Source organism: Melozone crissalis, unplaced genomic scaffold (assembly GCF_028551555.1).
Source record: "Melozone crissalis strain CALT ecotype California unplaced genomic scaffold, PUWL_Pcris_2 ptg000019l_1, whole genome shotgun sequence".
NCBI classification, from domain to species: Eukaryota; Metazoa; Chordata; class Aves; order Passeriformes; family Passerellidae; genus Melozone; species Melozone crissalis.
Window position 1 is genome coordinate 20463095 of NW_026535797.1, and position 23951 is coordinate 20487045.

At 39.1% G+C, this 23951-nt stretch overlaps 1 protein-coding gene across 7 annotated transcripts in view; it reads right to left on the minus strand.

Annotated features, from left to right (window-relative positions):
• Window positions 1-23951, minus strand: part of USP54 (ubiquitin specific peptidase 54) — a 91638-nt gene that overhangs the window by 31806 nt on the left and 35881 nt on the right. For 6 of the 7 annotated variants that reach the window (XR_008483039.1, XM_054276598.1, XM_054276600.1 and 3 more), the window contains exons 2-6: window positions 14304-15149; window positions 11583-11675; window positions 1680-1814; window positions 442-555; window positions 205-287 (exon numbers count right to left, since the gene is read on the minus strand). Coding sequence is in view for 6 of the 7 variants with exons in the window: in XM_054276598.1 (XP_054132573.1) it covers window positions 205-287; window positions 442-555; window positions 1680-1814; window positions 11583-11675; window positions 14304-14450 (572 nt within the window). In the remaining variant the exon portion in view is untranslated. Of the gene's footprint in view, window positions 1-204; window positions 288-441; window positions 556-1679; window positions 1815-8338; window positions 8441-11582; window positions 11676-14303; window positions 15150-23951 lie in introns of those variants that run through there. The other variant, XM_054276601.1, reaches the window with a different exon arrangement.

Consider the following 23951-nt stretch of genomic DNA (forward strand, 5'->3'; position numbering starts at 1 on the left):
CATCTTCTGCTTCACTAAATCCTCATGTTCTTTATCAGAGTTATCAAAGCTCTGCCAACTTTGAACAAATCATGTTCTAGGCATTTAATCAATGAAGATCATAAAGATTCAGCTGCAATACCAGGGTGGGAGGAGAAAAAAAAGAAAGAAAAAAGTGGGGGGGAGGGGGGCAGAGGAGGGGGATACCTGTAAAACTCAACTCACCAGAGTGAAGTTGTGGAAATATAATGTACCATCTGGATGAAAGGTAATGGGTCAGAGGTGGCACCACAACTGGTACAAACACACTAAAGAAAAGAAAATATTGACAAGATGAAACAGGTATTTCCACTGCAACACTTCTGCCTGTACATTTCTTTACTGTGGCAATGCATGTTTTAGGAATGAAAACATAAAACTTGAGAACTGGCCCTTGGCATAAAGCACATATCTTTACCTCACCTGTTCAAATAAAGTCATTGCAAACTTCTGGTGGGAGACACAATGTGGTGCAGTGCAAATGTCTTCCTTTGTCTCATCTGCAATGTGGAAGTGAATTCGCATTAACAGGTTTTCCTAGCCAAAGGAAAAAAGGAAAAAATGCATTAGATAATTTCAACTGCAGACAAAAGTTAAGATACAAATCACAAAAGCATGCCAGATGCAATAATGTTAACGACAGAAGGCTCCTGCAAATTCATGAAAGTTACTTCAAAAACAAAGAAGCTGGTATTTCTTGGATAAAAAAAGGAAATGCCCTCCACTTCTGATTTGAAAGGCTGGGTCAGGTAACCATTGTATTTATTTAATAGCACTGCTGAAGACTGCTGATGATTTTTCTGTCCAGTTCTCAAGCATCCATGGATATGACCAAATGTAACACAGTACCTATGCAGTTTTAAAAATCACTGGATTGACACTAACTTCTCATCAATACAAAATAAATCAACTTCTACATTCCATGAGAGCTTTGAAATTTGCCACATCAACAATATTCTATCAAAAAGGGGGAGAACTAACAAATGAAGAGGCAGACTAAATTCTGTATGAAACAAAAGGACCAAACATTTCCTAGATATTAATTCATACAATCGCATGTGTTTTAAAGTTTCCAGGAATCCTTGTCCCAAGTCCTTCTCTCCTCCCACTGTTGCCCACATTAATCTGTGGGTGCCAGAAATCTCTTGACAACTCTTCCAGCAGAACACTTTTCACTAACACTACTAGCTGCCTGGGTGGTTTATAGGCCTGCAATGAACAGGTCAAGATTAATTATTTGGCAAAACATCTCTAACATTGTACAACTTCCCTTGAAAAATTTTCCTGTGGAAATGCAATTTCAGAAAAACTGGCAAACAAAATGTCCTTTCACCCTTTTGAGGAGATCCTTAAAACTAGAATCCTGGATCATTCTTTTAGTGCAATTTTTTCACAATTCACATCTAAAGCACACTGCAGAGGGCAAGCAGCACACATGCAAAAGAAACTGTAAAAACAGTTACCGATGCTATTACCATTTCCAAATCATTAGTCTGAGGATCCCTCTGTGCACTTTTCCAGGCCAGACATGCAAAGTCTGTTGCAATTTGGGGAAAGAAAAAATAGTGGGGAAAAAATTAAGGGGAAAAAAAAAATCAGGGAAGATTGGGTAGTGGTGGGCCACATCTCTGCCTGACAAACCACCTTTCAGTTATACTCACAAAACATTCAGCAGCATCATCCATGATGCCCAGCTGGAAGCGTTGCTCATCCTGAAACGTCTTTGCAAGAGCAGTGCGCAGGGCATCAGAAGGCAGCACCTTCTCACTGCTACACTGAAACTGGTTGAATATGCCCTAGCAAAAAAACAGAAAGACACTTAAGTTACTGTATTTTTCAAAATATGACTCAATTTGTATGAAAACAAATAGCAAACATTTAAGTTGTCTGGATCCTGCAACACACAGATACTTGTACAGTACACAGACTACAAGAACAAATCCCAGGAGGTCCTCCTTTGAAATCATACGCACCTTTGTGTATTTCTTCCTTTTCTTTCACAGATACAAGGGAGGGTTAGGAATTTAGGATAAAAATTCCCTCAGTGTCAATCCCCCCTGAATCTATTTGTCTTTCTCCAAATCTGGTTCCCGAAGCAATGAATACCAAAACATTGTGCTTTTTATTTCCATCTCTCCCTCTCCATTTAACTTTCTCACTTCCAGCTTACCCATGCCACCTTGTTCCCTCTTTTAAGCAACTCTTTCCAAACATCTCTAGCTCTTAAACAGCCACAACTTGACACTTGCACACTTTAAGAAATCTGCCCTTCCTAAGTCCAAGTGGGTAAGAATTAGATGATTTCTGTATCAGCATGCAGGAGGGAAAAGGCATGATGTGCACAGGAATAGCAGTTCCCATGTACAGCCAGCTGTTCATTTGCTGCCATAATCCTGTATTTTCATAACTGCGACTCACACATCACCTGGGTAACAACCATTTGCAAGGATGAGCAGTTCTAAGAAGACACATTATTTTGTGAAATGCAGGTTATATGCATGGAAGTTCTGTACATATTTCCAACTGATTAAACACCCACATTTATTTTGTATGTTTGCGTGCACATGTGTGTGAAATATCCAAAACATCATCTGAACAGTTAATTTTCACTGTGCCCTTCCTACAAAAACAGGAATATAATTCTGTATGCAAGATATTCAGTCTAAGTAAAAAACTTCTAGTCCTTATTTTAATACAAGACAACTCTCCATCACCACTGTGCTCTACTTTCTACCTCATTTCATATGACAAGAAACCATCTTCATCAGTGTCAATCTCAAAATTCTGCCTGTCTTTTCCTATAAAACTGTCCTCATAATTTTTCTAAAGACAGTGGAAAAGCTCAATTCATACTGCAAGAGAGGAAAAAGGGATCACCAGTCTGCTTTTCTGCATTCTAAACTTAGTAAGACGAGGAAAACAAAAATCAAACTGTTTTGCCTGCTTGATATTCTTTCAAATCTATATTAATCTGCAGTGATTCATAATTCTTCCTTTAATTACAGAAACCTTCTCCCCAACATACTTAGGATCTACAGTAATTGGAAGTCATCTAAATCTTTCTCTCCTTTAACTATTTTTACTTGTTTCTCATCAGGAAATGGGAAGGTAAGCTGGGAGGTTTGCCAAATGGAACAATCTTGTCTGTTTTGAGGAAGCTGGAAAAAGTGCCAAGCACAGCTGTCACTGCACAGGCAGCAAACCACCCTCCACGCCCCTGCCATTTCTGCCCATAGGAATGGTACAATTTGTAGTGTTGACATAATCTAAAATAGATGTAATATGCCTATATCTCTTTACTGCAACTTTTATTTTGGTGGTCCTCAAGGTGCTCATTGATGGAAAATAGCCCATTGTGCTGAAGCTCTTCTATTATTGCCTTTATTAGAGTATCACAGAATCATGAGAAAAGGGTAATGAAAAGAAAGCCATGAAGCAGTATTATACTTCATGAACTACAGACAATACCTCCTCAGTTATCTTCTATATATACATACATAAAATAGAAACAACAACAAAGTCTCTGCACTTAAACTTGATTGCCCTTTCTGTCACTCTGATAACTGAGCAAGTTTCATGTTTCATTAGTGAATTTTCTCATTTCAGTGACCCTTAAAAAAAAAAGGCAGTGAAACACAACTCCACCCTGCTTCACATTTTGCATTAAATCATTTAAGAGCACTCCAAAATATTCACAACTGTGCTTCAGAAATGTGTTTATTCTATTTATTCAATCTCACTTCATAGATATGAGACTCGTCTAGCAGCTGGTCAACAACCTCACTGCCATGAGCCGATGGGCAGGACCTGGTTTGCTTCAATGAGAGCCCTGAAATGGCTTTGCACTCCTGAGGGGTGAGAAACAATGCAGGCTTAAACTAGGTAAAAGGAGAAGCAAACAAGGAAGCTGAAACTCTTCTTCTAAACTTCTATCTTTAAAGAAACAGTATACTTACCATGGAACAAAAAATAATTAAGCAATGTCAATTCTGTGAAGAATGCAAAAATCAGTATGTAACAGATTCCAATATTACATGGAAGAATGCTTCCTCAAATTTGTAATGACATAGCACACAATGGTATATAGTCCTATTTAGATTACAAAAGAGGAACAAAAACTTAAAACCAGTGAGTAATTGTGCATTTTAATTTAATAAAGATCAAATCTTATTATGGTATTGCACAATGCAGTTTAGAGCATGTAGGAAGTCCCAAAAGCACCTCAAATGGAGCCAAAAGTACTCTGGAACACAGGGGAGTTTGTTTTTTCTTAGATTTCAGTCACTGGGGTTGGATTGGGGTTTTGGGGAGGGAGATGGGGTTGTTGGGGTTAATTCCCCTTTCTTTTTCAAGATAGGTTCTTTGCTCCCCTTCAGAACAAGTCTATCTTGTCTCTCAACCTCAGACGAACAGGTGTGGCATTTCCTGCAATTTCATCACTTCCCATTATCTAAGTCAGATCTCCCTCCTTAATTTAAGGTCTTGCCTGTGAGCAATACTGTTAAGTGCTCAAACACTGGTTCCCTATACAGGTATGGAAGCCAGCTGGGTGCAGACCAGGAAAGCACTCCTTGTTCTGCCCCAGGAGTTCTCATGGCACCTTTCTTCCAAGGGACTATGGAGCATGAGAACTTCATAAATGAAACATTCAAACTTCATTCTCCTCCAAAAATGCCTTCAACTTCTTCTGAAACTGAAGATGATGGAAATCCCATCAGTGCACTAACGGCACTGATGATCTCTTTCAATGCCTACGTTCCAACACAAACGGGCAGTGGCAACAGTAAGATTGAACACTGCTAAAAGCCCCATGAAAATGCTAAGTTTCTTCTATTTTACCTGTTTCCAGTAACTAAAATCAAGGAGGCGATACAAAAAAAAAAATTAGCTTAACATAAAATCTAAGAATTATTAATACTGTATTAATAGCAGTACTTTGATTTCTACACTGAGCAAATGGTTCCTGGCATGCTGGCCCATCTACAAGCAAGGGATTTTTGAGATAGCAAGTCTGTGTTCTGGTTATACTGCATTCCTATGAGAGCTCTATATGGAAAAGAAGCCCATCTCCCTTCACATCCCCTTCCCTACAGCTCTTCATAAGTCTGGAAATGCTAGCAGAGAATAAAATTTGGATGTGCATGTGCTCTTTAAGACCAATAAATTCGCTACGTCCATCTAGTTGCATATAGACCTTCCCCAAACACTAAGATCAACTCCAACTACATTGTTATCTTTCACCAGCTTGCTCTCAGATGGGTCCAAACCTGGAACTTCCTTAACCATCTTACACTATCAACTGTAGGGCCTCACTCCATTTTTTTACTATTCAGCAGGCTTTTTCATAGTTTTTAAACTGAAGGCTTCATATCCTTTCTACTACTACACAGCTGGGCCCCTGGCACACATCAGAACAAAGCACTGCAGTCAGTGGCCATCCAAAATAATGTCCTCCACGTTGGGAACTTTGGGAGTGGGGCCAGTATGAACTTCCTAGATGTACACTGATCAAGGATCAAATATAGGAAAACAACCTAAGTTTTGAAACCAGGTATATTTATCATACAGCTCTTCAAGAAACCTTGAAGACATTTCAGAACACTAAAATTCACATGCATGATCATAAACCAAGTTTTTTCCACCTGACTTACTGATTAAAGATAACAAGTACTCTTTTAGGTAACCCATGGGCTTGACAGGCATTCTTGGGAGTTCTTTTAAAGATCTGAAAGTTGCAATAACTGCAACCCCCCGCCTATAGCTTACAAGATCTGCTCCTAATTATCTTTAATAGTGTTTGGAATCAACTTCCTCCCCTAGGAAAGAAGTATTCCATTTATTTGGGGTAAACTGACATCTGCAGTGTGTAACTAACCATACTGATGAAACAAACCAAATTTGATACACATTCACATGCGTCTTTCTAATCAAGCATGCAAAAGTAGGCTGACATAAGAATAAATTGATGGGTGAAGACAATAGGGAACAGCTACTGAATCAGAACAGTGTTTATGCACTGTAATTTTGAGTTTTGTCCTTGGCAGCTTTCTGGGAACTAACCCTTCCAGAATTATATAGAAGCTTCTTCTGAATAGGGATATCACTGCAGCTCTAGTGGTATGGTATTTCAAAGAACAAAACATGTTCCCCTCACCTTAGTATTCCCTACACTAATCAACTGTTTCTGGGTTTTGGTGATGGGATTTTTGCTTGCATAATTTTTTAATTCCATTCCAGTAGCATGTCTTTCTCACCCTGCTCAGTGCACCTTTTTTTCTTGCCTGTAGTACCTTAATCTCTCATTCAGAACATCACACTCTCCCACTGAAGCCTCATACTCAGTACAATAATCTGTTTCAAATGGCTGCTAAAAATAATTTTTCTCCTATCCAAACACAACAGCCTCCCATACCCACAGTATTTTCATTAGCTCAATTTCTTCCCCACATTTCCTTGTGTTATATTCACCTTCAAGTTTGCAACAAATTTTATGTCTACTTGGTCTTGTGTCTTTTGATCTCTTTTCAAACTTCTAAGTCTGGTGACAATCAAGCTAGATTTCCATTCATTCCCTTCTTTTTATGTACCTTCCATTTGTGCTCACACTGTACCCTGAATATTAAGATCAGGTCCCCAGCAGAGACTATCAAGTCAGGCACTTCTGGCTACTACCAAAATCAAGTAAAAATAATACTTTACACAAGTCTTGTTTATGAAGGTGGCAGGAAAAGAAATTCAAATCATAGAATGTGCACATCTACTAGGTAACAATTCATTAACTGCTTCATCAAGATCAAAGCAGCCAATTGTTATTTGGAAGCTTCAATTACCAGTTTATTAACTCAGGGAACTGTATTTGCTGCTAGTTTATTTGGCAGGCAGTTAACTGCAAGTGCCAAATGATGGAAAACATTCAAACAATAAAAGTAATCATTTTATGTGTTTTGACTACTATTCTACCTGAAATACTACTGTCATTAGAAAAAGAGCATAAAAAAGAGGATGTAATCTTTGCAACCAACTTATTATGGTCTCAACCACATGATGCACATTTCAGAATAAATCACTCAATTTCAAGCAAGTGGCTTATGAGAACCAACTGTAGTCATTCCACTTTTTTAAAGTGCTGTAAAACCCTACTGTTCTCCATTTTCATCTTAAACAACATCATCTCTACACAGAAAATTCACATTCTTCCTGCTTTTGTTGCACATGACAAAACAACAGAAAAGACCAGCCCTATTAGAATGTATCAATCAATAGAACATTCTTCTTTGTGACCTACAAAAAACACTCAGTGCCGTATCCTGGCGCTATGGAGCTCTCAGTACAATCCCTGGAAGGAGAACAAACTCTCTGTGGCATGCTCAGTACAGTGGACGGATTTCCCCCTTCCTACCCTCTTCCAGCTGTGATAAACACCAAAGCAAAGTCATGCTGAAAAAAAAAGGAAAATAAACCAAATCATAGTAGACTTCATCATAAATAATAAATCAAAAAGCTGTTCCAGTGTTATGGCAGGCAAACCACATAGTGGTAAGGACAGCTGGTATATTGAAAAAAATACTTAAATAATGCCACATTTTAAGGGGCAGTGTTTGGGGTTCCAGCACAGAGTCCACAACTCTCCCTTTTTATAGCTGTTGATGCAAGGTAACTTCCAAATAACAAGGAATGCATATCTGGAATGATTTCAAGGTTCATTTTCTAGCTACATAAACACAGTCAGGGAGCAAGTTTTAAAACATCAAGTTTTAAAATGACTTCAAGAATTTGTGAAATGGGAAGTCTTCAACGTGGTACAAAAATAAAATGTGATTTGATCAGGTATGACATCACTGTCCTGTGATCCCATATTTGAAATTACAAGTAATATTTAGAGAGCTAACTGAGCAATTACAGTAAATACAGTGCATGACATCCAAATTCCTAGAAACAGTTGCAACAAGCCAAAAAAGTGTGGAAAAAATACAACTACTTCAGTGTTATTCCATGGCTAAATTTAGCTTAGAGAAGACTATCTTCCTCTAGAGCCAAAAGGAAGAGGATGTCACCTTCAGAGCAACATTTCAGAGGAGGAGAAGAGCATGAAGCATCTCTATACAACATGGTGTCAGGTATGCTGTGAAAGGACCCTGAAGTGAAGTGGGGGAACATGACATAGGCTCCTCTCCACAAGTACTGTCCCTTTCCCAGGCCAGGCTGGAATCTGAACATGCCAGCATGCTCTGAAGAAGGGTAAACATGTCCTGCCTCCACCTTGCTTGGTGTGGACAAGTGTTTTGGGCAGATCCACCTGACAGCATGCAAGGCTAATTACCTCTCCCCAGACCCTAATAGGAGATTTTCGCATGGTATAGAGCTCCAAATTCTGGTGTTCCCACTGGATCCAGCCACTTCTTCTCCCTCATCTTAGCAAAGCCTAAGGCAAGATTCAAGAAAAAGAGGATGTCAAAGACCTGGAAGCTAATCCAGCATTATCCTCTGGCAGGACAATAGTTAAAGGCTTCCAGAGCAGAAAGGAGAGCTGGGGCAGGGGAAGAGATGGGCACAGAAGGGAGGGAATGACCCTGCTGCCCTGGAACACAAAACATGCTTTTGGTGATGCTTGCAGCATTAGGTGCACATAATCCCACTTGTCTTACAGAAGTTTACACATAACATGTACCAGACAGACTTTTACAGGAGGAAGAAAATAGAGCAATTTGAAAACACTGATCCAGAGGGCAGCAGAGAACGAGTAAACACCTTGAACAGCCTTTTCCCCCCCTTCTACTGCCTGCTTAAGGAGAACATGAAGATGAATGGGACCATCTCCATGGTTTGGGGCTGTCCCTTGTGAATATCCCTACCTTTTCAGCTGCTTTCAAGCAAGACAGTTTACATTTCTGGTGCCCAGAGGTTTTTTTAGGGGTTGAGGGGAGGTCTGGTCACCCCCAGTTTTACTTAGAGTCAAGTGATAGCCCTTATAACTCACCTTTATAATGGTATTTGACTTGATAGCAACACAAAAAGGGGGAGGGGGAAATTTTCAAATACTTATGTACACATCAACATTTTACACAAGATAATAAAGTGAAAGCTTGGCACAATATTACCCAGAGAAAGAGTTTCTGGAACAGGCTTTGGTAGGATGCACAGCAATCTCCCATGAAGAACAGACTGCACATAGAGTAGATGCAAACTTTCTGATTTGGACCAGTTGGAATCTATTTACTTTTTCAAGTTTTGGTTACTGCCCACTTTCATAAATAATTGTCTGGGTAATTCTTCAATTGCTCACGTGTTCTTTAAGAGTTTTTGTGAGCTCTAGGAATTCTGCACACAACCAGACACAAGTTTGCCAAAATGTGCAAAAGTAGTAGAGGATTTGGTGCAATATTATTGTTTTATTGGAAATTAAGGGTTGTAACAACTGCCACCTAGGAACATTATTGCTGAGAACTTCAGGTAAAAAAAAAAGCCAAACAAAACCAAAAACACACACACATAAAATCTTTGCAGCTATCTGTGAGTGAAGAGACAGCAGCAAATTTTTCAAAAGCTGCTTATTAAAAAATAGACACACGGCTGCATGCATAGAATTTGTGAATTCCACCACACCACCTGTCATTTCCTAGTTTATAATAGCACACTACACAATTCAAGACATCAAAAACAAGGATTGTACCAACAAAACTAAACATTATTTGACCCAATGTCTGCTTTTAGTACATATATTTCAGAGATCCTGTCATTTTCCAGTTTTCCTGTAGTGCTTTCCCTCTCACACCAGCACTGCTAATCCCCATGTATCTTTGTCTGCAGTTCATCTTTCAAGATCAGTAACACAAAGGTTCATCCTCTCCTTCTTTCTGCAATATTCTTCCACATCCCTCTCCCTCTTTTTTCAGTATTCTATACAGAAAAGCTTTTAACTATTATCTCCATATTGAAACCTGGACTCAAGTGCAGAGTTGAGAGTCTACTTTCATTCATGGCAGAACCTGTCTGATCTGGTATTTCCTTGATCATGTTTTTCAGTTAAACCCCAGAACGGCAAAAGCTTACATTCATAGTAAATTCCTAAATCCTTTTCTTTCTGACCTCATCTTGGCTAACAAAGAATACCAACAAGCACTTGACATTACTCAAGGGCATGATCCAAAAGATACCTTTGAATTATCCCACTGAACTTAATGAACTCAAACCAGATCATGACTAAGTCTTGTCATTCCCCTTTAAGGAAGGGGATATATTTAATACTCCATCTTTTCTGTGTCTGAAGAGCTGTATCTCACTTCGGATGCACTACCTTGCTTCTAACCCACTGTTACATCCTCTTCTGATGATACTGCTGTAAATATCATCCTGTCTCATCATTTCAATAGATATGTCTTGAGACAAATTTCCCCTGAAAAACAGGTAAATTCTCTCACTTCATGCCTTAATAGTCTCCCCTTTAGTGTTAATTTGCCAGTGAAAACTCCTCAACAACAGCCCAAAAGCTCCCTACATAATTCATTTCAAGCCTGTCTCTACCAGAGCACCTGTGACGTTACTTAACAGCAGCAAGACAGCTGTTATATCATAAATATTGCCTGGGAAGTCAGAGGATCTTAATTTAACCCTGCACTCTCTATTTTACCATTTTTATAAGACACAGTGTCTGCCATTTTTATTACTGTACATAGAATTCATGACACAAGTTCTCTACAATTAGTTGATATATTTAGTTGGATTTTACAACGCATTTGTGATCAAAGATGATGTTTAAGTCTCAAGTTCAGAAAGGAAAATCACTGCTCAGGAAGATTAAAGCTAGGTATTTTCATCATGTTTGCATCATATACATTTCTCCCACAAAAAGCTAGGGGTTTGAGCTAGCAAAATTTAGAAAGGGAGTCACAAAAAACCCCCAGAATGCAACAAATTAATTGATAGAGACAAACAGAGACACAGGATTGCACAATTTACTCAAGTACATAGCAGTACTCCAAATCAGAGCTACATCTAGATCTTACTGTCCTGGCAGCCTCTGTGACAGTCAGTTATTGAATCTGCAGCTACAAACAGAATTGATGTTTTTTAAAACAGAGACTACAAAGAGCTGAGCCATTTAATGCAGACATCAATATTTACAGTAGAAAATAGCCTTTTAGTCTTACATAACCAACAGTTTTGAACTGTTTGAAGAAAGGCTTAGCTAAATGGCCTTCCCTATCCTGACATTTAAAGTAACTCTGAAGGGAAAGGTAAATGGTGATGAGCACACTGATTGCATACAGTATTATATTTGTATACCAAATGATAAATCGGAAGAAATAAAGCAAACTTGTATTTTACTGTCTGAACTAATGGAGACTCACAATGACCTGCACACCATTAAGAGTCCTTTGTGACTGAAACCATACCAACACATTTGAACACGTTTTAGAAACTGGATCCTGGACCACTAGCTATCATCTGTACCTTGTTCTCACATATTTTCAGGTGCAAGTATGATTATAAATATCAATTAAAAATCATAAATATTTCTGCTCAAATTTTTAAAGAATGGTTTTCAATGCATTTGTAACTTTTACCTTAAGAGCACAGAAGATGCAAGAATCACCCATACATTTGTGCGTTGTGATCTGCCGGAAACTGCGGCGAAAAATGTCCAGGTGCCACAGAACCTGAAACAGAAAAGGGGCACAGCCAATTCTATGAATATATAACATTAAATATTGCATAAGCTTCTGATTAAATTGCATATGCTGAATAATCCAAGAAGTATACCAATGTCAGCAGTGATCACCTTCAAAGGGACACCTTTTATCTAACTGCAAGTTGATGTTTTCAACTTTCTTCTTTAGCTGTAACCTTCACATGCTCATTTACAGTATGACCTTCCTCTGAATTTATTGCCTTATGCTTTTAGATTGGAAAACTCACTTCTCCATGCATGTGGCAGTGCTGGCTTAAACAGCACCTGCTCTGACTGCTCTGCTGTGCTGGCACCAGGGCCAGCCACAGGGCAACTGCACCACAAAGCTGAGCAGAGCTGCTGAGGACACCCCCTGGACTGATGGAGATGAAACTCTTCCTTTCTTCCAATCCCACACAGCTTTCTTGTTCTGAGCAGAAAGCCCAGATTATGAAGACACAGAGCACCAACAGCATATACATAAATGAGTCCGTGGAGAGGAAACAGCAGAATGCTAAAATCCGTTATGCCCAATATTATCATTCCTAAGTGTCCTGACAGGCCATGATTACTAACCCCAGCCTGCTAGGGCAGTCACAGCTTTCTCTCAGGAGAATTATTATGGTGGTAATACCAGGTGTGTGACTGGGTAGGGTCACAGCACAGAAAAGCAAGCGGGCATTCACATGTTCCGCTAGCAACGGTGAGAGGTGACATCTGCTCTAACAGCACCATGGTTTTTCATTCTTCAGCTTTACCACTAAACCTGTACACTCTTGGGAAATTATTCAAATTTGTATCTATAAAATAGCAACAATGTCCACCTCTGAGGTGTTCTACAGTGAGCTCTTTATGCATAAATGTGGTCAGGACTGGCTATTTCAGCTCAAACTAACTTCCCTGCAAACTTCAGTCACCAGCCTTCCTGAAGGCAGAAGTCTGCACTGAAAGCAGCCCTGACCTAAATCACGTCCTGCCAGGTTCCAGACAGAGCAGCAAGGTCCAGGCTGACATGTGACTGGCTAAATGCTTCATTAGCACAAACAGAGGAACCAAACTTCTTCTTTCTGATGAATTTGCCTCAAGTAATTGGCTAGAAAAAATTTAGCACCCTGGCAAAATTTGTGCAGGTTTCAAGAAGTGTTTTCAACTGGAACGATTTGTTATTTAAACCATACTAATATGTAATATTCAGTAAACACATTTTTAAATATAATCTGTAAGTTTCCCAAAAATTCATAATTGCCAGGGCTATGTTTGTACTCGAACTATCCCTGTACTTAAGGGCCTGGGAGGAAATATAAGCCTCGAAAACATTTGATTACAGACAAACATTCCTGAAGAACTACTGCAGACTTTACAAAAGGACAAAAAATCATATTTAGAAATGAGTCCAATTTTTTATGTAATTGCCTCTGGAGTTTAGCTTGAATGTTTAGAGGAAGTTGTAAGAGTGAGGAGCAACAAACATTCAAGAGCATTTCAGACCAAGTGTTAAAAAATTAAGATATACTCCAGAGGTATGTATTTTATGAAACAATTACCATCTTGCCTTTTTTTTTCATTCAGCTCTGATTCTAAGTACTTTCAGTATCCTGTCTCTCTTCAGCTTTAGAAGAAAAGGGTTTCTGTAGCAGATTAAAGACCAGGTCATATGCTTTCATCTTCATGTATGGTATGCAGCTGGTATTAAGATCTACTTAGTCCAAACCTAGGTTCACTAACTCAGTATTAGGAAGCAGCTGGTCATTACACCTTGCAGCTTAATAAAGGTAATTGATACAGAATATCACTAGAAACTTCTCTTTGCCCTGTCATTCCTAACATATGAAGCCTATTGAGGGTCATAGTTATACAAATATGTATTATTTGCACTAGGGGTATATGGAAGCCTGTAGCTCAGAACCTGATTGTGCCCATGGAAAAAAAACTAAACAGAAGTCAAACCTACAGTGATACAGTCTGTTCTGCACAGACAAGTCATATGAAGGGATGGAAACTGATGTGAAGGGGTTTTAAGCCCTGCTGCCAAAATTACTGAACCTCAACCATCAGATATTTGAAGCATCTAAATGGTGACAACATCTCTATAGCAGCCATACCACTCCACTGAATTTGGCACTAGAAAAGATTTTTCTTCTAATTCTTCTAAATCAAAAGGCAAACACTCAGCCATTTAAACTAAGCTACAAAGCAGCAGCCAGAAAGAAAACTGAACTACATAAAGTGGATCTTGTATAGTTATTATCAAACCTTGACTGGTTCAACAAAAAAAGTTTACTTTTAAGGAGTATGCATTCTGCAAGCTATGCAATATCCTATTATTTTAAAATACAATTTCTATGTATATTTTTAGCATGGGTTGACATTCTAGAAGCTTACACATACAAGACATTCAAGTAAATGATGACTGTGTAAATGCTATTGAATTCACTAGGAAAACTTGAAAATTAAAAAGTTGTTCAACAACTCAATCTGCTTTTCCAAATGTAGCTTTATTCTACCTAGGCCCACCAACAGTTATGTACTCAAGTTTGGCTATATTGCACAGTGCCTAGGAAAACACTGCAACAGACAGAGGGCAAAACCAGGAACACACTTTATTCTGTGCTCTTACCTGTAGTGCACTATTCAGGAAGCAGCTGTTCTGTCCTGGTTCATTGCTGAGACCTTTACTGGGTGCTATGGAGGTGGTATTTCGTGGAGTAAACATGCCCTGTACATTGCCCCGACCCACAGAAAAGTAATTTCTTTTCCAAGACATCTTCCAGTTTCAGCTGCAGAAAATGCAGGTTGAGGCTGGCAGAATATTTGACGTGATCAGATGCTTCCTTTCAAAAAATTTGAAACTGAAACAACACCAGTCTTCCTTAAAATATAGTTTAAACAGTATTTAGCCTTTTGTCAGGACTCAAGGAGCTTGCTTCTTTTAAATCCAGCCTGGGATGCTATTCTTCATTTGCTGCTTATGCATGCAAAAACCTCCTTTAAAAGCAGCCACATAGAACATTTGCAAAGGGATTGAATCCATGGTTGTGCAAGTTCATGTTAAGCTGCTTCTCCCTTTTCCAAATAGGCAGCAACTTCAGAGAACAAATGGCAAATCAAGGAGGTCCCAGACTCAAGACGAGAAAAACAACAACTTCCTCCCACACCCCCAAAAACACAGCTTCTGTAATCCTTCTATAATCCTCCAGAAGAACACGGGAAAAATCCAATTAGTAAGGGTGCAAAGAAACCAAAACACAACCTTGGCAGCTCTCTTTCAGTTCCATGTATCTTGGGTGATGAAAGAGACATTAGCCTCACAGGGGAAAAAGAAGTAACTCCAGAACTTGAGAGCGAAGAGCTCTATAGCAGCGAGACGTCTCCAACACAGCTCTTCTAATTCTGCAGGCAGTCTTTAGAAACTTCTTCTCCCGATCCTCCTTTTGCAATCGGAATGCCCGGCCGTGCCAGAAAGCTTGAGAGAGAAAAATAATCAAAGGCTTGCGTCATTTAATTACTCTTGGTTTTGTGGTGTTCTGCCAAGAGCAGTGTTGCCTCACCTCCCACAAGACACTAAATCTTCAGAGACAAAGCAAAAAATATAAAAGTTCCTCCACCCAAAAAATAAAATAATATGGAAAAGAACAGAGGATTCTGAGAAAAGCATGTAACAGCAAGGAAGTTTGGAGTATGTTGGCAAGGTTAAGAAGGAAACTAGATTAAAAAAATAAACCACAACATTCAAGTAAACCCCATGGCAGTAGTCAAACATATCCTTTACAATCTTGTAGTGCCTTTTTTTTTTTTAATAGTATCTTATTCATTCAAACAGTTACACGGGGATTTGTGGTTCTATGAACACATGCTAGCACATTCTCCACCCCAGAACTGGCATTTTGCACTGAACATGGAAGGCACAAGGCTCATCCCTGACTTGGCAACCCACTGCATTCTCCAGGGAAAAAAGTCTCCAAATTTCCCTCATCAGAAACTATGTGTACCTCTCCTTAATCTAGGTACATGGGATAGATGATGTCTTATAAAAGGCACGGAAACAGGAATGACAAGATTCATGACAGCACAGATTTTTTTTTTTTTAATTCTCTTAAGTGTAGTCCACCTATATTTAAAGAAACTTGCATAGTATTTTCCAGGGACATTCGCAATGACATCTAGAATTCTACCAATTTTGATACACATAACAACAATTGAAATTACCTATTAGGGCTAGTATGAGCAAGATAACCCTAATCCAAATGTATTTAAGTGTTAATTGCAGCATGAAGTCACTACCAAATAGACATATGCAGGGTTTGCACATCAGCAAAAATTAACTGAGAGTATAATACCCTACAAAGATACCCTGGGTATCTCTGAAGGCATGTTCTTCATCTTCCACACAATTATAAATTCTTCATCTCCTGTCAAAACACACAGAACTTCCTAAATACCTCCAAATTTGTTACAGCAGCCTAACACATTCCCTTCTACTGATACTTCATTTGTATTTCTGTTAAACTCATTCTGCAAATATTAATGAAGTCTCAGCACTGCTGTAAGGCAGGCAAATATCTTCTCACAGATGAGTAGTCCTGGTTGCCAGTGTGCCATGCAAAATTTCAGACATGCTTGCAAGCCTGCAGGCACAGACCATTGCCGTGCCCGTCACACAACATTCCTGAGTGCTGAACTTACACAGGAGTCATTTCAAAGCAATTTCAGCCTCAGCCCCCTTTCTTTGCTCAACCCCTTAGTGAACCATGAGCCAACCATACCGTGTGAGCTACTGAGGGATCAATTTAGGGATCTCTGCAAAGCAACACTACTTGCAATAGGTGCAGTGGCTAAGACTGTGTGTCACAGAGCAGTGCTGAGTGTGACAAACTGAGACAGGCAGGCTCTGTGCTGCCTCACAAAAACCACTGAGCCAAACACCTGCTCTTCTTTCCAAAGCACCTACAAACAAAAAAAAAAAAAAAAAAAAAAAAAAAAAAAAAAAACAAAACACCACCAAAAAACCAATCCAAAACATGCCCAAGACACACAGCTAAGAGCTGCACCTATTCAGTGGACTTCAAGTTCAAAACACAACTCTGCTCTCAAAATGGGCTGTAAAACTAAGTTTTGAACAAATTTTGAGCAAAGCTACATCAGATATGACAAAGTGATTACATTTTTTTTTAGTTTATTTTTATTGTTTTGGAACAAAATTCAGGACTAGAGGCTTTGCAGTTCTCCCATTGCAGCAAGACTACTTCAAACTGGCCTGCATCCTTACAGTAGCCATGTAAGCTCAGTACCTGCACTGCTTCTGCTCAGGCTTAGCAGAACTGACTTCTTACCACCATGACTGCCCACAGGAGCACATCCAGTTTGCTCATTTGGCTACACAGCCTTTGCAAAGCTAAGAACAAGCAAAAAACACTTAAAGCTGGTAACCACCCAGTTAGGACAAAACCAGGTCTCCAGATCACAGCTTTGCACTCTGCCAACCTCGACAAACCTTGCCAGTGACATACAACTCCTCATATTAAATAAACATTATACAAATTCTTTAATAAGGAGTAAATAAAATAATGATAGATAACATATAATAAAAAAATCCAACCCAACATTGTAGATCTTCCTGCTGCTTTGTAGCAGCTTCCTTTGGGAAGGCAGGAGGGCTCCCAGCCACAGAGACAGGCACGGGGCATCACTGCAGCAACACAGCCCCAGAGCAAAGCTGGCCATGGTTCAGCACACAATTCTGGCCTGAAGAAACCAGAGTCTGTCCTTTGACAGCAGAACACAACACTCTACAAGATGTACCACAGAAGATTTCAAGACCCTGTTTATCCCCATATTCCCTTGCTAAATCAATCACACAAATGTAACATCTCAAGTTGCATCCTTTATTCTCTGGCAAGGGCTCACTATCATTGTTCATTTTTGGGGGTGAGGAGGAAGGGTGTGTGGAATGTAACACCCCTCTCCCGCTGCAGTCTCATGTAGCCAAACATTTTATTGCTTGAACTCTCAATCCAAGCATGTGGGTGAATTAGAACAACCCTGTTTAGGAACAAAGATGCTTCCACAGAGCACTAGGCGTGGCTGGAACCACCAATTAAGCATTTATCAGACTATTAAATAAGAGCAGATGTCTGAAATTTAGTGTTTATTACTTATGTTTCTGAAAAAAACCTTTCAAAACACAGAACAAAGTAAATGCTTCAATGTGTGAATGTGTCTGATTTTAGAGAAGAGACTCCTTTCCCCCAGTATCCTACCACCTATTCTGATGGTAGGGAGTAAATTAATGGTGTTGAGGGCAAATCATGCCTTCACATGCTGCAACACCTCTGAAACCCAAAGAGGTGAGAAACAGCTTTGAAATCAAGATCTTTTGATAACAAAAAAAGACAGACTTGTCCAAGACAATGGATTTTGATGAAAGTTTTCACCCAGATGGCTCCTGACTCAGTGAAGAGGCACAAGAATAATCCCATGGCTGTTCTCAGCTAGATGGAAGGTTTGTAGAAATAGAGGCTTGAGAACACACTTTCTCCATGTACTTGCAATGATGAGAGTGTTTGTGAATTTCTGCATGGATTAAATTATATTTAATTGCAGAGATATCAATATTAAAGTCTTAATTTAGTTTAGACATCCCAAAAGATAGTCAGCTTTGCAAGTCAGTTTAAATTCAATCTTAAAGGTAATGAAATAAAATAGAGGGGTGGAAAACTTCCCAATACCAAATAACCATGAGGCTGGATGAAGAAAAGAGTGAAGAGGGGAATGACCCGACAGAAGCAAAAGAAGATGATTTCCTCCTCTTGAGGATGTCTCTTCTTTTTGAGATTCTTAGCTAGCCAGAAATACGAGACAGATGCATTTGCTCACCTAGACAATAAAGTGCAACTACAAAAAGGTAGATTTACATTCATCTCTGTTGCCAAGAATTTTTTCACAGTACAAATGGGACAACAGAGGGGAAAAAAATTCTGCTTTATGCATGCATTTCTCAGCCTTGATGGCTCTGCTGGGAGAAAGGGGCAGGGAAGAGTCTGTAATACTTCTGCTGTCAAGCTTGCACCCATCTGTCAGTCTTCCTTTACATGAACAACCTGATTACCTGGCTCTGTGCTAGGTGTGCCAACTGGGAGGAACCAGGAACTGCAACTGACAGCACCTCAGTGCCATTGGTGCCCCCAACAGACTCATACTGCTCTTCCTTGTTTCCCATGTGCTGTTGCACAATTCTCAGTCCCTGAAGTGTTGTAGAGACAAAGCTGTGAGTACCAGGGACCTTAGGCTAACTTCCCAGAGCCTTTTGGAAAACAGAGTTTGCTAAGGTTATGATAAATACTCTTTCAGACACCAAAGAAATCCTTCGACCTACTAGAAGCAAATTATCCAAATGTCTGGCTAAAAATAACTGATAAAGACAATCAAAATGATCTTGAAGACTAAAAACATGCTTCCCAAAACCCATGGATGTGCTTCTGCAAAGAGTACTGATACAGCAAGCCTGATCTAACACCACAGGTTTCTCCAGAAGACACAGTGAGGCCATTTCTGAGAGATCACCTCAAGATAATGCAAACAAAAATGGATAAGACTAGACAGAACAGCAAACAAATCTAGCATAACAAACATTATTTTTGGTCATTACCACTGTATTTATACAGCCTATCAACCAACAGAAGAAACTGTAGCCAAAATCCTGATGGGTCAATCACTTTTTAGGAATGCATTTCCCCAATGCAGCAATGTTGCTATTTCTATAGACAACTTAATGCTTCTACAGTCATAGGAAGGAAAAAAACTGAACAATTTTATGAAGAAAAAATGTTTTTATACCAACTTTCGAAACCAACAACCAATAAACCATGAAACATGAAAACCAACCCACTCAACATTCCTGTTAACTGCTCAGACCAACAAGAGGCATGGAGAGATCCCATTCTGCAGAAACACTCCAAAGTGAGACCCTGTAAACCGCTGGGGTCAAGTACAGCTTTATACTGCATGAAAACATTCTTTTTACAGCAAAACATTCTCCAACTTCCTCATCCAAAATGCTAGTAGGTTTTATAAAACTCTGGTGGACTACCCCTTAAAGCAGTGTAATGAAATCTTGCAAACACTTACCTAATCTGAATCATTTGATTTCAAGCCTGACAGTCAGCCAAATCTATTTAAAGAGCATCTTTCACAGTTAAGAGGAAAAAAAAAAACCCACCAAAAAAAAAAACCCCAACCACCAAAACCCAGAAGAAAGCCATTGGCTTTGAAATGCAGAAGATTCTCCTCCAGGGTTACAGTTTTAGCAGCCTTTTCTGCAGCCCTTCCTGAAATAAGGACATCAGCTGATAAACACCCGTGTTCTGCGCTGACAACCACATAGACTTCTGTTCAGAATAATGGAAAAGTATGTCACTTTTCTATACAGCTATTGAGACAGTAAGGTAGCTGTGTCCAGACTTCCATAAAACAGTTCAGAAGACTTAAAATATCCAGCTGCCTCTCAAATAATGGGAAAAGCTATTAAAACCTATCTGGTAAGGAGCTCCAGCACAACATTCAAAGGCAAATTATAATTAAGAAATAAATTAAAAGCCCAAATGCAACTCTCAATACCTAAAACCAGCATTACAGCCTTTTCTGATCAACAATTACTTAACCTGTAAGATGATCTAGAAGTTTCTAAAGTAAAGCATATCTTCTTAAAGACTGCTATTGTCTGTTCAAAGGCAAACAATGAGAGAGTGGAGGTCAGACTTAAAGATGCAAATGCAACATTATTTACTTTCTGTGGGGCTTACTGCCAAAACACATTTTGCTCCCCAGACAATGGTTCTACTGACAGAAAAAGCAGTACATTAATAACCATTGATCTCATGCATCATGGTACTTTCAGCACATGAATTTGCTGTGGAGGTTACAGGGAATGGAGGCAGATGAGCCCACTGGTTTTACTTCCAAAATCCTTTGGATGCAGCAGCCACCTTTATGTTACACAACCCTTTTGTATCAGCAACTTTTCTCTGATAGTTGGAGAGGCAAGGAATACATATAAAATTAAGAAAGTCTACCCAATCCTAAGTAAACTCAAATCCTTTCAAAATCATCTGCATTCCCTTCAGATCTACCCTTCACAGTTGTTCAGCTATAAGACTGCTGTACATGATAATAAAAGCCTACATTTTAACTCACTTGGATTTCCAAAGTGCTTGTCCTCAAGTTTTCTATTTCTTTCTATATGAAATATATGAAATATAACTTTATTCTCCCAAGCCTATATTTAAAAAACACTCTACCTTACCCCAGGCTGGTGCTAGACATTTCTCAAGGAACAGGGGTAGAGTGAAATCAGCTTTTCATCCCACTCTGCATGGAACTTGTGGAATTTGGATAAATGGAAAAACACAGCAGCTTCAAATGTTATGCAATTGCTCAAAAGTAGTTAAATATCACTAATCAATCCTGTGTAACACAGGAAAACATGAAAAATAGGCAGCTGTCAACCCTCTGGTGAAATGCAAGGTTCTGGCTTGACTCAAGCAAGAGCTCAGTCAGCCTCTTGCTACCAGTTATTCTCTTTCCAAATCTTTACCTTGACTTTCCAAACCAAAGCTTCAAGATTAAATTAGTATTTGATTCAGTCTCCAGATATAAACACTTTGATTGCAAAATTCTGTATTTTACAGCCATCAGCTATTGCCAAAAGCTTTCAAGGCCCATTTTCATATGGCACGTTATTAACAAATGAACTCATCTCTCTTCCACTGATAACAGCACTGGTCCAAAAAACCAAGAGATTTGCACTCTGGCTTGTGAATTCCAGTCCAACAATGACTTAAAAGCCCTAAAGGATTCCAGAAGTAGTCAGCAGTATTCAACAACATATGGCTTAATGACTGGTAACTTTTTAAATCCTAAAATCCTGCTGCCATTCTTTTCCTGACCTTGCAGATTTTCACCGCTGAACAGAAAAATTCTTCCTCATCTGTAACTGCTACCTTGTTGTCACTGTGAGTTCTGTCAATCTTCACACCTTTTTTTGCTTAAAGCAGAAGTCAGTAGCAATCAACTCCTAAATCATACACTGTTCACATTACAGCACCCCAAACCCCTCTGATCTATTAAACTCTATTATAAACCAATGATTTCTGATCTGTTTGAATGTGGAAATACACACATATCCATACAGAATAACAACCATACAAGAAACAGATTTTGCAGGAAAACAGGCAAACAGAAGAAGTCTGGCTCCATTAGTACTTTTGGTTTCAAAGGAAACACAACAAAGATTAGGCCAAGGCAGCAACACATTGAGAGTAGCAACAAACTGTGATCAAACAGATGGACAACGTTTGGGTGGAAAAACAGGTCTTTCTGCTGATGTGCTAAGAATCTCAAAGTCAAAATCTGCAATGCACTGTTCTCTCCTGGTAGTGCTCAAGGGGAAAGATGCCATCCAGGGCAGAAATCAGTTTCCTCAACATATGCACATAATGGACCTTTTGATAACACCGGCTAGTGAAAACTTCCACAGAGGTGGGCAGACAATTCCCACCTCCCTTGTGATCAACAGCTGGGGCCAGATAATGCATTTGTTAGTACCATAAATGCATTTATTCCCTCCTTCTTTGCTCAGGACAGTATTTGGTATTAAAATAATAGTTCTAGATGAAAGTATTAGTTCATTGTATTTTGTGTTTTATCTATACCACCATTATCATGTACCAAGATGGATTGTAACTCTCAGGTTCTTGACAGACTAATAACACACCAAGGTGCAAAATTAAAGTAGTATAGGGGAACTCACAAAAACAGAGTAAAGGCAGAGTGAGCAGCAGTTTATAGTGCCTTTGCTGGGCCCCAGTATTAAATGCTTACATCATTTTTTTCCTGTTTTACTAAAACTGACAAGCAGAAGGAGCACTGCTGCACTGCAGAACATTATATAGATTCATACTTCACATAAAGATATAAAGCAAATGCTCTCAGCATGCACAACATGCTGATTATTCTTCTTTTTTAAGCAATCATCTGTGCTGTATAGCTATAAATAACATTTCAGCAGAATCACGAGTGTGCACACGCATGCATAAACTGAGTTTAAGATCATTACTATGTAGTCTTAGAAGAATAAGTATAACTAATAAGAACAGGGAAACTCATTTTTGCTTCATTTGGCTCTGTATAGAGAAGCATTTGCTGTGAAACTCAATGAAGACTTCAGAACTTTAGTAGGAAAAACACTTGCACACACCACAAGAAAAAGTTTACTTAATCAGAACATCCCATATCCAACAGCACTTAATAGCATATGGAAGAGTAAAACAAACAGGTTGGGGAAAATATGCACTAGCACCAAACACCTCACCAACAACCTGGAACAGACAAGCAGGGGTAGTGGAACTGTAGAAGTAGGAGGCCAGCAGAAGAAAACATCTGACCAATGCATTGAGGGAAATCAGAGGAAAAGACTGTCTCTGCAAGCTGATGAGCTGGGTCCTATCCTTTCCTGAATATAAAGCAAATAGACATGACCATACTTCAAGACTTTTCGGCCCAAAGTAGCAAATAAAGTGTTTGGATTATGCTGCCATGGCCTCCCTGTGGGTCCTGCAGCCCCAGAGCAGACCTGGCCAAGCAGTCCATCGCTGGCTGATCCAACAGCCATGGACACGCTGCGCTTCTGCCCAGCTGCAGACTCAGTCCACTACAGACCTTAAAAACTAAAGAGCCATTTCACAGGTCTCTGTGAGTTTTGAAAAAAAGAGGATAACAACAACTTAATGCACAACAATCCTGAACTCAGAGCTAAACATCAAACATAGGCAAAGTCATGAAATGGTTTCTACAAACACAGGAAAGGAACCCTTGTATAACAGGATGTTCAGCTACCTCCATTACTCGAAATTTTACTTTCTTTGAGAAGCCCCTTACAAATAGATAAATTGCTTGAATTCTTCTGGCATAAAACATCTTCTGAAAGATAGTAAAAAAAACCCTTAAAGTCAAGTTTAACAGATCTCACAATGGGAAAGCTGGAGTAGATGGCTAAAATAGACAAAGGATACTTTCTTGGTCAAACATTAGAAAATATATGCCTAGTATACAAAAATGAAAGCTTCATGTGTGCAGATTGTTGTACAAACACGTTTTCTGAAATATGTATCTTTTATGTTAGAACTAATAATAAGGTGAAGCCATGAGATTGTATATGAACTTTCACAAAAATCTGGCCTCACTGAATTCAAAATACAAATACAAATTTTTA